Source organism: Pteropus vampyrus, unplaced genomic scaffold (genome assembly GCF_000151845.1).
Source record: "Pteropus vampyrus isolate Shadow unplaced genomic scaffold, Pvam_2.0 Scaffold148, whole genome shotgun sequence".
In the NCBI taxonomy this organism is placed as follows: Eukaryota; Metazoa; Chordata; class Mammalia; order Chiroptera; family Pteropodidae; genus Pteropus; species Pteropus vampyrus.
The window spans coordinates 2,464,904-2,479,629 of NW_011888929.1; the positions used below are offsets into that span (position 1 = coordinate 2,464,904).

The 14,726-nt window shown below is 37.8% G+C and overlaps 1 protein-coding gene and 1 long non-coding RNA gene across 3 annotated transcripts in view; one reads left to right on the plus strand and one right to left on the minus strand.

The window, feature by feature from the left end:
• LOC111745204 overlaps positions 1-1,227 on the minus strand; it is a 45,414-nt gene extending 44,187 nt beyond the window's left edge. The window contains exon 1 of the long non-coding RNA XR_002782548.1: positions 1,162-1,227. This is a non-coding gene — a long non-coding RNA (uncharacterized LOC111745204). The remainder of the gene's footprint in view (positions 1-1,161) is intronic.
• Positions 1,228-3,281: 2,054 nt separating this feature from the next.
• The window catches only part of ARHGAP42 (Rho GTPase activating protein 42), a 241,876-nt gene continuing 230,431 nt past the window's right edge, over positions 3,282-14,726 (plus strand). For both annotated transcript variants that reach the window (XM_011369414.2, XM_023536120.1), the window contains exon 1: positions 3,282-3,981. In XM_011369414.2, the coding sequence (XP_011367716.1) occupies positions 3,828-3,981 (154 nt within the window). In that variant the 5' untranslated portion in view covers positions 3,282-3,827. The remainder of the gene's footprint in view (positions 3,982-14,726) is intronic.

Genomic DNA, 14,726 nt, shown 5'->3' on the forward strand with positions numbered 1-14,726 from the left:
CTCTCTTGATTTAAAATTTATGTAGGTTCAAATGGTTTCAAAAACAAATCTGATTCTTATGTCTTCTTTGCTTCTCTTATTAATAATTAAGTCATCTAAGTGAAATAAGTCAGACACAAAGGATAAATGTATAATTCTACTTATATGAGGTACCCAGAATAATCAAATTCATAGAGATAGAAGTAGAGTGGTGGTTACCAGGAACTGGGGATCGGGGGATATGGGAAGTTGTTAATAGGTACGGAGTTTCAGTTGGGGAAGATAAAAGTGTTCTAGAGATGGATGGTGGAGATGGTTGCACAACAGTGTACTTACTGCTGCTGAATTGTACACTTAAAAATAGTTAAAGTGGTAAATTACATGTTATGTGTATTTACCGCATTAAAAAAAAATGTTAAAAAAATTAAATCATGTGTTTTGTTCATTTAGGTTCAATATTGTTTTTCTAGACATGATGTAGGGTTGAACTAAATGATACATAAATTACTTTCAAGGAGCATCTTTAAGGAAAGAAAACACACAGGTGGAAATGCAAGCAGTGGCAGTGTCACTACATTCTCACCATAGGAAAGGCTGAAAAGTATGTTAAATCTCTCTAGGTACATTCATCTTCTGTTTAGTCACCTCTTAACTGAACCCAGGCCTGAACCCAGGCTCAGAATACCTGAGTCTGAGAGGCCTAAGTCTACAAAACTAATTAAAAATAATATTAATAACAGTAACACTGAGAATATATTAAGCACCAGGCTTAAGTGCCAGACACGATCTAGGTCAAGAAAAAAATTTTAGGCAGGTTTATAAATATATGTTAGTTTACTGTACCCAATTCACTATTTTGCTTTTTAAAATAAAGAAAGACCCATACATCCCATTTCAGAATTAAGAAAACAAGCAGATACATTTCTTTGTGCCAGTAACCATGCCAAAGAGTATGTCAGCCAATCATGTTTGTGAAACTCATCATGCAGTTGACACGACCGTATATTGTAGAGTAGAAATTTTTGGAGAGGCTATATTTCAATCCATTAAAATTTCCTATGGAAAAAAAAGCTTACGGGTATAAACACTCTTTGATTTAGAAAGCCTATTCTCTTAAAATGTATCTGGTTCAATTATTACAGTAAGAAAAATAATACATGAAAACAACAGTTCAAAACTGACCGTAAACCTCCCTCAAAGCAAGGCCATTCCTGGTGTCTCTCAAGTAGCTGGGTTAATGTGGCAAAAGAGAAAGCCTGATTAGCAGGTATAATTAAAGGATGAATCATAGGGATAGTCATGAGTAACTCTGAAAGCACCTACAGGGAAAAAGTCCATTGTGACATACAAAACTTTAGAGGTTAAAGGATAAAAAGTATGAGGAAAAATCTCAATCCATGTGAATGCGATAATGGACATCAGTGGAAACATATTGATAATGGCATCAGTGCATTGTTAGTAGAGAACATATTCTGCCTCATGTGATATGGGTACCCATTCTCAATGTTTTCTATTCTGAAAACTGCTTGAAGTCAGATACTATGCTTTGCTTTATCTTTTCATATAAATCATTTCTCTGTTCAGATCCTAATAATGTAGACAGTAGATATAAAAGACATAATTACAGACACAAATGACTAAATGATATCCTATATCTTAGAAGCTGGAATAAATTTGTCCTAGACTTTTAAAGAAAAATTAAAAATCGACATACAACATATTAAATGGTACTTATCAAAGACTGTAGAAGCATTTTCGAAGAACTAATCACAGGACTTTAATGAAAAACAGGAAGAGATTGTTATATTTTATCCTGTTTCATATCTCAGTAGTTGGCATTGGGTTTAGTTGCTTGGAACAGCAACATGGCAAAAGTTGAAAGGAAACTATCTGTTTGGACTGACTGGTTTTTGGTCTTTTGGCTGTGTGATGAATAAAGGTGAAATCACCTCAGGTGAAAAACAGCCCCACTGCTGCTTGCTTCTGTCACTCCATTAACTGACAAATAATAGTATTATTTCCCTACACCCCACCTACCCAAATGAGGAGTATTTAACTGACAAGTTAAACACTTGAAAAAATAACCGTAATGGTGACTGGCCATTCTGTCAATATTTTGAGATCTCATGATGTAGATATGGGTGGAAGATTTTTAAGTCTAATTTCTGTGGCTCAGAAGAATTTAAATCAAAGCCATCATCTTATCTGTCTTAGTTTAAGGATTATGTGCTATTTTTAATGTTCATGTGTACTTTTTTTCAAAAAGCCATTTGAAACTAAAAGTCTTAACAATTTCTGAAACTTAATTGGTAAAAATGTAAAGCACTTTAATGCAATTTTTCCCGTGATCTGTACAAGAGTTTTTTTTTTTTTTTAACAGATGGTTCAAATGGACAAAGCAATGAAAACAAAAATTAAAAGCAGATCTTGAAGGAAAATAACTGGGTTCTCAGAAATCCTATAGATGATGGCAGGACTGGATGTAAAGCAGCAGTTTCTTTTGTGTCCTGGTTTGGAGAGAACAGAAATTTATTAGGTGATCCTCTACCAGAGGAGGGGGAACTGCCTCTTGGTGGGAACTAACTATTCGTTTAGAACTCCAGCCAACTTCAACAATTTAAAAATCTCCATGCTTGTAGGGCAATTCTTTCCAGGTGCTATGTAGTATTGTGAGGCTAATAGGTATTCTCCGAGACATAGGAACGGCTAAGTAGGAAATGGGTATTTGGGTGATGAGAATGACCTACAGTGTTCCCACCTTCACAGCCACTTGGAAAAACAACAATAAACAGCCCACGGCCTGTGAAGCTTTTTGTTTGTTTTGTTTTGAATATAAAACTCTGACTTCCTTGGATCAATGAAGTGAGCGGTGGGAAACAGACAGGAAAGCTTTACAACCTGGAATTTATAATCATTCAGTGGACGCGTGTGAAGTAAAATCTAAACTAACGCTAGAAAGTAGCATCGTTCAACCAGGCTTCAAAATGTTATCTTAAACTTTAGGGAAAGTTAACGCTGATTTCTCTCCCAGACAATTCTAGGGAGCGGGTAGTGAGGAGGAGGGGTAGAGGAGGTATGGTGGGAGTTTGGGAAACTTGTGGCGTGGAGGACCTCAACGTGTCACCGGGGGCTACAAGGAGCCAGGCGCCCGGGAGGGGACAGAGTTAACGCCGCGGGAGAAGGCAGGAGCGCAGCCCGGCCGCGGCGGCGCAGAGCCTGGGAGCGAAGTGCAGGACACAGAGGGTGGGGGCAGAAGGGTAGATGGAAGAAGGGGCGGGGTGGCGCGGGGTGGGAGCGCGGAGGCAGGAGGAGGGTCTCGGAGCCGGGGCCGGATCTGCGAGCTCTCTGAGCCTGCGTCCGCCGAGGGGGTGGGTTTCCCCGGCCCGGCCCGGCCCGGCCCGAGCGGTGGCTGAGCGCGGCTGGCTCACAGCGCAGACGACTGTCAAGAGAGTAGGAGCGCGGAGCTGCCGGAGCTGCCGGAAGTGTCTGCGCGCCGCGAGGAAACTTTCCTGCTGCGGCCGCGGCCCGTAGCTCCGCCGCCTCCTGCTCGCGGCGACAATGCGCCGCGATGACAACACCCTGAACGGCCCTGTGCCGCGGCCCACCCCCGGTGTCTGCGCCCGCCTCGCGGTCGGGGAAGACTGAGCTCCGAGGCGTCCGCGTGCCGCGCGCGGGAGCCCCGCGCAGGCGGCGGGGCGCGCGGGGCCCATTCCTTTGGCGCAGTCCCCTCCCTTCCCGGCGCGTTCTCCGCGATCGCGGGTCCCCAGCGCCCGCCGCAGTCGCCGGCTGTCCCCGCCCTGACCGCTGACCCAGACGTGTCCCCGGCGGCCGCTGGCAGTGCCTGTACCATGGGGCTCCCTACTCTGGAGTTCAGCGATTCCTACTTAGACAGTCCGGATTTCAGGGAGCGCCTGCAGTGTCACGAGATTGAGCTGGAGCGAACCAACAAGTTCATCAAAGAGCTCATTAAGGACGGCTCTCTGCTCATCGGGGCGTTGAGGAGTAAGTAGAGCTGGCGAGGGAGGGTGGAGAGGGAGCGGGGATCTGGAGTATCCCCGCGGGGCGCGGGTCTGGGGAGTGGGATGGAGGAGACGGAGCTTCTTTTGTTTGAATGGGTTTGGGGACTAAGTTGAAGAGCTCCCCTGCTGGTGGCCAACAAAGTTTGTTCTTGGGTGTTCTTAGTTACTTCTCTACTGGACGCTGGAATGTATCCTGACAAAAGGTGTAAAATGTCATCTTTTTGTATAACGTTCCTGGAAAAATGTTGGGGACTTTTTTTTTTTTTTGTAATTTTACTGTGTCGAGTTTGAACACTTAAAGGCCTTAAGGAAGGATTCAAAAGTTTGTCTTAATGATAAAACGAAGCTAATTTATTTAGAGATAGTCAAAGAATATAATTAATTTTTTGTGTGGATAGTTAATTTCTTATATCAGTGGCTCTTCATTGGATACCATCATTGAGGGTTTTTTTTTTTTTTTTCAAATATGCATTTGTAGTTTTGCCACTTGGTAAGATGATCGAAGACAGCTTGACATCAGTGGATTTTATCTCTTTACAAGTTTTTGTGCATCTTAATTTTTCATTTGCTTTGTAAATCTGGTATTGGTCAAGTCACTGAAGGTGAGAGTTCAGGGACTAAAGGCCAATCCGAAATTCTGATGATCCTCTGTAGAAAGTAAAGGGGCTTCTCCCACCTCCTGTCCACATACTTCTTGATCTGGATCTTCACTTTTAAATAATAAGACCTAAGGTGGACAGTAAAAGAAATTCCAGAGTTTTTCTTGTAGATAGATAATTGAGTGACTAAATGATAAAGCTTAACATGTTACCTCTTCCAGGATGTATTTGCTACTAACAGATTCTTCAGAATGCTTTTAGCCACTGAAAGAAGCCCTGGAATCTCTGGTCACATGGCTGGATGAGTCAAGTATTTTCACAGGGTGAAGAGGCCTTTGAGTGATCTAGCAATCCCCAGGACAAATGTAGGGGAAGCATTGTATATGTCAAGTGCAGGCTCAGTAACAACATGGTGGGGATGTGTGTGTGCCTGAAACAGACAACATCTGCTGTGTATTTTGAACCATGTGTTAGTAATAGTAAGGATGGAGCTTAGCAAAATGTATTGAAATTAGTGTGCTCCCAAATCCTTTTTTATTTTAACCATCCCAAATGCTAGAACATTTACTTTTCTCTTATGTTACTTGACCGGGGTAAAGAAAATATGTTTTATGCTCACATTCACTTAATTTCTGTATTTGAGGCTACACTTATAGCAATATTTACTAATTTATGAAAAATATAGTTTATCTGCAATTATTTCTATCCTGTGTATACACAAATGTGAACTCTTCTTCTGGTTTGCAAATCCTGCTTGACGTCTTAGAACTAGCCTCTTTGCCTCTTAAAGAGCAGGATGCCTCTTCAAAAAGTTTCCCCATCTCAGAGTGCTAAATGCTGAGCCTACTCTTGCTAGAGATGCCAGATTGTCTACAAATGACATTTCTCCTCATGCGGCTGAAGATCAATTTTAGCGTTTCAAAGGTTGAAAATACATAACTGGAATAAAAACTCTGAAATGTACATTATTTTACTAGTAATATTATATACTTTATTATGATTTTTTAAATCTAGCTTTGCAAAAATCAGGTGATTTCCATTCTTATAGGTTTGTTCTTTCATTCATAAATGGAGAAATCTTGAGAACATGTTTCTTGAATATACATATATATTTTTAAATGAATTATCGAATTTCATATTTACTTCCACTTTGAGAAAACGGATGACAGTTAATTAAGTGGATTAACATACACCTGCATTTAGGTTCTGGCGCTGTTAAATGCTGTATGATTATTGGTAAGTAATTTAAACTCTCTGGGTCCTACCTTTCCTGTAAAATTAGAGAACATCTATAAAAATCTCACTACTAACATTGCTTGTTCATTTTGTTACAAGCCTTATAGATGTTTGGTGAGTGATAATCAAGGATATTTGATTCGGGTGAATCAGGTTTTAGTTTATGCCTTATGACTCAAAATCACCATTTTCATCAAATGTTATTCTATGAACTTTGTTCTTTAACAGGTGCTAGTCTTTTGAATTCAAAAAACCATTTTTAAGTAGAACTTTGTCTTTGCAAAAATGACAAACTACCCCTCCTTCCCCAAAAGAAGATAAGAGAAAAAAGAAAAAAAAGAATAGATGGAAATTGAATTATACTCATTGAATTGAGTTGTTTGGGTGGAGAGAACTTATCAACATTCTTTCCTCCACCCTGCCCTGCAGCACATGGGCCATCTTTCCTTTCTTATCACTGTGTCTCTCTTTGGTCTCCTGATCTAAGGTAGACTAGTCAACTGTTTCCTCTGCCTTTAGGATAGTGTTTCTCAAACTTGTGTGTTCAGGCTCTTTTTATAGGAAACAATAATCTTAATGGACTCTAATATAGATTTAATTATTTATTATGGTAGTTAAATAAATATGTCCAAGCATGAAACTATAATTCTTATGTCTATTCGTGCAATCTTAAAAGCAAATTGATTTACAAATTAAATATAAAGGATACTGTGAAACCAATAGAAAACTTTTCAACTATGTTTAATTAATCTAATGGATGATGATGTTTTGCTGAAACAAAATTTCCTGTCTGTAAAGACTGCTGATAATATCTTGTGTGTTGATGATTCATTTTCTCACTATTTTTTTCCAACTGAAACTGTAGTTCTTCAAAATCTCTTGCCCTGATGATGGCCTTCTTTCAATCACAAACTTTATTTATTTATTGGTCATATTGCCTCTGTTCTTAAAGCAGTAGTTCCTGGCACAAGTGATCCATAACACAAATAAGAAGGGAATGTAATTTGAGTGGTAGAAGTTGGTTGTTCATAAGTCGATGTAGAATATGCAGTTAATTAAGAGAATAGCAAGAGGGAAGCACACAGTTTCTTAAAGGTTTCTATCCTCAGCGGTCACAGACCCCATTTTGAAGTACACTGCCTTGGTGTTCCGGTGATCAGGAGATTAAACAGTCATTTATAGTAAAAGAAAACCATAAATGCAAAGGCTACATTGAAATGTCTTGGACAGGGTGAGGTGTTCCTGGAACCTGCCTTCCATTTGCTGTGTTTCACCAGCTTAACCTTTAGCCAGGTTTCATTTGTTTTTTTACTTTAAGCCAGTCATTATTTTGTGTGTATGTTCAGAACTCACTTTGCTACCAGTTTTTGGTGGCACAGAGAAGGAGTTAAGTAAAAGGGAAGAAAAAAGACAAGAAATTTGAAAGCCTTTCTAGTTATTGCGCTGTTACTTGATCATTCTTCAACTTTTATTGAGAACTAATTTTAGGCTATTTTTTGGTATTTAAATTTGCACCCAGATTTTATTTAAAATGGAACTCATAAATTCTCCTTTACCTGCAAAAGCTACACTGCTGCTTGTTCCACAGAGGGTCCTTTTGCTTGTTTAGCTGGGCAGCCTAATCAAAGTTGGATGTAGAATTGCTTTAACCATTTATTTGGTTCTTATAGTCTTTAGAATTTGAGTTAAATGAGTAGAAGTAACTGTATCTTTCAAATGAACTGTAATTAATTTTAGAAACTGGTAGATTAGGAATGTGGTGCTTTAAGGTTCTGCCTCAGGGACATGTACAAGTAAAAGCAGTTATGCTCGTGTTAATTTAAATGGGAACCTTGGCGCTCATCAAAGTGGAATTAAATTGGGCTGGCTGAGTACTTCCGTCTACCGTTCCTGATTCTCTGCAATAGCTTAATAGGTGCCTTTTAACAGTAAGAATCTTTATTTCTTTGGTTTTCCTTTTTCAGCAGGTAGTACTAATTGAGGGGCTGTCCTGTTAGAAGTCCAGGGAATTGGTTGCTGAGAGAACAGAAAATGTTTCCTGCCTAGTGGAGAAGAAGGGCTTACCAATAACCAACCAGCTTTTGCACTGCCTCCTATGACAGTTATGATCAAAGTACTCTGAAAGTACAAAAAACTTAGATAACTACTCAACTTTTAAGTCAATGAAAAGCTGCTTTAACCAACATCCTTGCAATTATAAACATTTCTTAGAGCACAATGTAAGTTGTGTTGATGATGCTTAAGCATTACTCAAATGACATAAGAAAAATGATAATAAAGCTTACATTCAGTATTGCTTTGGTGCCAAGTACAATTTTATTCAAGTAATGCATACATAGAAGGTGACAACTCTTTTCTCTAGATTTATAGAAAAATATTAGATTAAAAATTTCAGATTATTAAGCCACATTCAGTAAATATTATGCAACAATGAAATGTTTATTATGGACAGATGAGAAGGAGTGAAGGAAAGGCGGGTATTTAGTCTTGAATCTCTTTTATGAATATTGTTTCTTGCCATAGCTGATTGCCACCTGTTCTGGCCCAACCATCTCTGCTGGCTGGATGGTAATTTCTGCTCATTTCAGCCTTCTAGGCAGGTGCCGGCCTCCCAGTGTCTCCACCTGCCACCCACCAGTCTCAGCTCGCAGCTCCGCCAGTCTTCCTCTTTCCTCTATGCAGCTGAACCTCTTCCCAGCACCTAAAAATCCTTATAGTGTATCCGCACTGGATCTGGCCTCCTCCACCAAGGACTTGCTACTTGCTTTTTGCTGACTTTCATTCCGAAAATTCAAACCAGTTGCTGAGCACTTGGCTCTCTAGTGCATGGTGTCTGTGCTTCACTTTTTGCAGATGTCATATTCTGAGTTTAATGGCTAGGTTTTGTATAAGCGGAGTGACTTTCATAATATTTGTTAAGCTTAATGGCCCTTGAAGCAAAGGAAAAGGGACAGGATGATAAAACGAGAGTCACTAGAAATGTTGTTATTTTAACAGTTTTGTCTTTGGCCTGGATATTTCTGTTAATATGGATTTTTCGCTACAGGATTACATTTAACTGCAATGTTTCAGTTAATCAGAGTATGCCATCGTCCATATCTGCAGTATTCTGATATTATCATCAAGAATCCCGTTATAATGCTGAAGAAAGTGTTACGACAGGCAAAACATACATGTACAATACTGTGTAAGGAATGTGATTTTAGCAGCTGATCATCTGCCAGTTTTTCTTTTTCCTTTGTTGAAGAAGCATGTATGTATAAAAGAAGAAAATATAAACCCGAATTTTCTAGGATTTTGAATATTTCATTTGAGAGTAATTTGTCTAATTATAATTTTTACATGGAACTTAGTGGGAACATAGGCTAAGCTAAGACTAATAGCCTAGATTATTTTATGTTAATTATTATAGATTTTTTATTTTTTAATTTCTGGTGAAAATCTCCATTCCTAGTGGTATTTTAAAAATGTCAAAATATGACATTTTTTATGTTGCTTTATCTGATTTAGGTGATTATTGGGTATAATGGAGAGCTTCTTGTATTTTGTCAAGGACAGTATCAGGTGGTATGAAAAAAAGTTGGGAAAAAAGGACCATGTACATCACTTTGCTACATTGATAGTATTCTTCCAGATCTTGGCTTTATCTGGGAAAAAATGGGCAGACACAAAATGACACCCTTTCATTTGGAAGTCAGACACATTTCTCAGTAATGGAATTTCTGTGATATTTCCTCACACAAATCTATACGGCAATACGGCTTGCTAGTATATGATAGACAAGCCAAATAGTGTTCCCTTGTGTGTAAACATCTACTGGAGCTTATCCAAATGAGAGACCCAGCTTTGGTTCTCTCTTTAGTACACAGGAAAAGTGATGATTTAATTTAGAAAACTGGCATGTGTTTGTGTGTGGAGGGGAGTGATAAGCTGCTAATAGAAATGAATGTTCTGTATAGTGTTATTATCTCTTTTCAGATGGAAGCTATGTAAATTGATTTTCCTTTGCTATGGTGAGAATTTTCTCTTTTTAATTTTAATTTTCTCTTATGTAATTTTCTTATTCCTTAAAATGTCTGAATGAAAGATAAGCTCCCCCCTCCCCCTACAAAAAGAAAGGAGTAGTGGTGGTGGTGGTGGGAGGTATTAGCAAGGAGAAGCAAATAAAAATTAGTTGTGAAAACAATTTAAATATGGTTTTGGAACTTGTACCAGACTTTGTATGTCTTCCATGAAAAAGTTATTATGTGACCCTGGAGGATCAAAGGGATAAGAGATTAGGCTTCCAACTGTTTTAAAAGTTAGTTGCGGAAAATTTGAGGGACAATTAAAAATTGTCAACATAAGAGATAATAAGGGTGACTTTTTAAGGGGCACACTATTTGGAGAAGATTTGGGAAAGCTGTATACTCATGAAAAAATGTTGTCAACATAGGAGGTCATAGGCAGGAATTTTTAAAAGGTTATACTGACTGCTTGTCAATCATGGTTTTCCTTAGGAGATCATTTCTAACATGATTTTTACTTTCTTTGGATTCCAGCTTCATCATTGCATCTTTTTCTTTGTATGCAATATTGCTGAGTTCCTCTTAGATTTTCAGTTATTTCCTCTATTCTCTGAAATGTTGCTGGTATGCAAGGATTCTCCTTAGACCTTTTACTGTTCGCTTTCCTTGTGTGATAACATCCGCTCCCAGGGTTCCAGCTCTGACCTCATTTTTCTGAGCCCTGGGTCTGATTTTCACCAGTCTACTACCTACCACCATCTGGATGTGCTGCAGGCACCTTGGACTCAATATATCAAAACAAAGTTCTTCTTTCTCCTCCACCATGTTCTTTTTGTGTTCTCATTTGTTCAATTATATTCGTATCCACCTGGTCATCTTAGAGAGAAACATCTGAGCCCTTCTAACTCTTTCTGTTTCCTTCTACTTCAGTTTTAAATTGGAGGTTTTGTACTCCACTGGGATCCTAATATTTGGTTAGTCCTACAATTCTATGCCCACAGTATCTTAAATTTGATTTTCTCTGCCTTTACTAATACCTCTCTCTCTCTCTGTGCATATGAAATCATTTTCCCCCTAGCTTAAAACAACAGAAATGTGTTCTCTCGCAGTTCTGGAGGCCAGAAGTCCAAAACCAGGGTGAGGTCAGGGCCATGCTCCCTCTGAAGGCTCTTGGATTGCTGACAACACCAGAAACTACAGAGGCAAGGTTGTATAGTTTCTGGTGTTGTCAGCAATCCAAGACGTTCTTTCACATGTAGATGTATCATTCCAGTCTATGCCTCCGTAGTCACATGGCATATTCCCGTGTGCTTCTGTTTGTTAGATTTTACTTATTCTTTTGAATATAAACTTCTAGGTGCCAAGGATATCTGTATTCTAATCAGCTCTGAATCACAGACACTCAGTAATTGCTGACCGTGAACCAATCTATGTTTTACTAAGAAGAGCATGATATGAAGGAGAGTTTTGAATGTCTGCGGAGTGAATGAGCCAGGGAATAGACTACAAGTTTGCACTTTAATATCGATCCCACCAGGTTTCATATGTAACTGCCCTGGCCTGGTTGTACTGTTAAAACCGGGTAACCCAGGGGACAGCAGTCAGCATCAGGACTCAGAATTTCAGTGGCATAGGTACAAGTTATTTGTCTCAGACTCTATTTTCATCAAAAATAGGAATAGCATCAGGTCAATGGAAAAAATGCATAACAGCATAAAAATGCAATATTTTCATTTGCTTTAGGCAGAATCATTATAATTTTAAAAATTTCAGCTTTTTTTCAAGACTTTAACAGGTTCTTGTTAATGTTATTATCATTCTTTAGAAACAAGTTTATTGAAGTGAAAATACTTTAATTGTATGTTAAGCATGGGCTTGTCTTGCAAATTAAATCAATTTGGTAGGAAAGGATTAGAAAAGGTGGCATGGTTTTGATTTAGCTTTTTTCTTTTAAACAAGTAAATAATCTATGATTTGGGAACCAAGAAAGCATTAGACTGGCATTTAGAGTTTATGAACAGGCAGCATAGATTTAGAGACTTTATTGACATAGCTGGTGCTTTAGTTATGCTGGCTCAGGTCAGTGGTCTATAAAAGTTATTAAAAATGATGGTCACAACTTGCACTTATCAGAAGTGGGCAGTTTCACAGAATATAACAGGCCAAACTGCAAATGAGAGATCTTTTTTCCACATTGGTTTCTGCATTGAAAGCAGACAGTGGCTTAGAAAAAGCACTGTCCTAAAAGATTTTTACGCTGCATAAATGTTTTCCAAATGTAATTATGTTTGAGGTGAGATCATCCCAGAGGTTGAGAGGTGAGAAAAGAAAATGGTAAGATCTGTAGGGCATTGCTGGAGGGTCTGGGAGCAGGGAATTATGGGAAAAAAAGAACATTTAATTAAGAATTGAGAAGGAAGATTCAGTTGGCTCAGTGAGAAAATGAAATTGAGTCTAGTAGCTATTTGATCCAGGGAAGGTGATATGATTGAATTGGTGTCAGAATCACCAAGAGAGGATATTTGGATGATACTCTAAAGACAAAACGGATCAGTAAAAAAAAAAAAAAATAAATAAATAAAAAATAAAATTTAAAAAAAAGAAAGAAAAGAAAAAACATTTCTTAAGGGATATGTGAGTGAGCTTAAGGAGAATTCTTCCCTGATGCTGGGGAAAATAGGGAACAATGAACAGTAAATCTGGATTTTTGGATCAGTATGGAAAGTGAATCAAGGGTTGGAAAAGGCCAGCTTCAGCAGTTAACAAAAGAAAATACAAATCCTGAATAACCCTGAACAAGAATAGGAGCAAGTGAGTGAAAGCTTCTAGGATTGTTAGTTTTAAGCTCTGTTGGGTGCATGTCTTTTTTCTTCCCGTTATTGCCTTGGTTCCTCATACCATTCTAATGGAAATTAGAATCCTATGGATATTCAAGGCTGTCTAAGAGTGATATTTGGTGACATCTACGATGAGAGGAGATGAGAGAGGATGAAACAGGATGCAGAAGCAAGAAGTCAGTTGCAAGATACTCTTCCCATTTTAAGTCCTTAGGTTATGGCTTAGACTTGGTTTTTTGAGATTTTGTTTTGCACTTCTGTCAGAACATATATTAATTTAAGCTAATCCCACTTGATGATCTGAACATTAAATCTGGCTGGGAGAAACAACAGTTGCTCTGTAGCTAGTTTAGCATCATCTAGCAACATTTAATATTGAGTCATTATAACACTTTAATGTTAGGTAGGTTCATGAAAGATTCAATATTAACAGCAGCCAGCCTGGTACAGGAGAAAGAGCCTGAACTTCAGAAGCAGAGCAGTGCTTTCCAAACCCAGTTCTGCCACTGACCAGCTACATGGCTGTGAGCAAGTCACTTGGCTTCTTTTGTGGTTTTTCTTTGTCTATAACATTGGAATAATATTTATTTCATATGCATATTTGCAGAATTGAATAAGATAACATGTAAAGTGTCTAGCACGATGGATGGTACTTGGTATTAAATATTAATTTTCTCATCCAATGTTGAGATAATATTGGATCGAAGAAGCAAAACTAGACCAGAGTTATAGAAAATAACCACCACCATATCTTATTCAAAAAAGGATGTAAGTGACTTTTCTAAGCAAAATCTTTACCTTACCAGGACAAGTGCACCTTATATGGGGAGAGCAATATATTTAATGTTGAAATGAGAGCTGTAGATCATGTGTCATTGCTTGGTATCATGAGCATGGCTTGTGGTGAGAGTAAGCCATTGCTTCTGTGGAATAATTTAGCTTTCTTTTTAAGAACCTTTCAACATTTGAGATTTTATGATTTTGTAAAAACACATGGCTTTTGTCACATTTTATTTTGATGATTTGATTACTCGCCTGTTTTTATCCCTGACAAGTTAGCTCCATAAGAGTTGATACCAAATCTTTGGGACACTGGAGCCAGATACATGATACATTTTCGTTAGTGTCCTTTATGACTGGACTTATAGGAAGTTGTGTCAAACTAATGTTTGGAGATGCAGAAGTGATTAGGTTGTCATTAAGCACTTAGTTTTGGAACCAATTCTGAAATTTTGTATACAAAGACAAATATCTTAGCGAAAAAGCCAGTAGCATATTATGTAGATTTGCCAGAATGAGATTAATAATAGCAGGCTAATTAAGGAATTGATATTTGTATTAAAGAATGAATTTTCTCTTTAGCATTGACAATAATATTTAGTAGTTCAAGTACAAGAGATATTGCCAAGAAAATGAAATTGTACCAATGATTTGTTACAAATAGGAAACAACATAAATCATTGGTACAATTCCATGTATGTTATTTTCATTTATGTTATGCTATTTCAGAGTGCTGATTTTCATTGTGTGGGAATGCCTTCTTTTAAAATGCCGTTCATTTTTTAAGCAACATTATCAAGGCATATAGTTTACTGCCATAAAATTCATTCTTTTAAAAATGTATAATTCAGTGTTTTTTTCATATGCTTACAGGTTTGCGCAGCCATCATCACCATCCAATTTTACTTTAAAAATTTTTTTTCAGCTTTATTGAGGTATAATTGACAAATAAAATTCTAAGATATTTAAAGTGTAAATCAGCAACGTGATTTGATATACGAAGGCACTGTGAAAAGAAGTCCCACCAGCTAGTTAATTAATAGATCCATTACCTCACATATTTTTTTCTTTTGATGAGAACATTTAACTTAAATCTTAGCAAATTTCAATTATATAATGCAGTGTTATCAACTGTAGTCATGATGTTTTGTGTTATCTCATTCCTTGTTTATATTATAGCTGAAAGTTGGTACCTTTTACCAACCTTTCCCTGTTTTTCCTATATACTTTAGCCCCTGACAACCACCAGTGCAGTATTTGTCTGTCTCT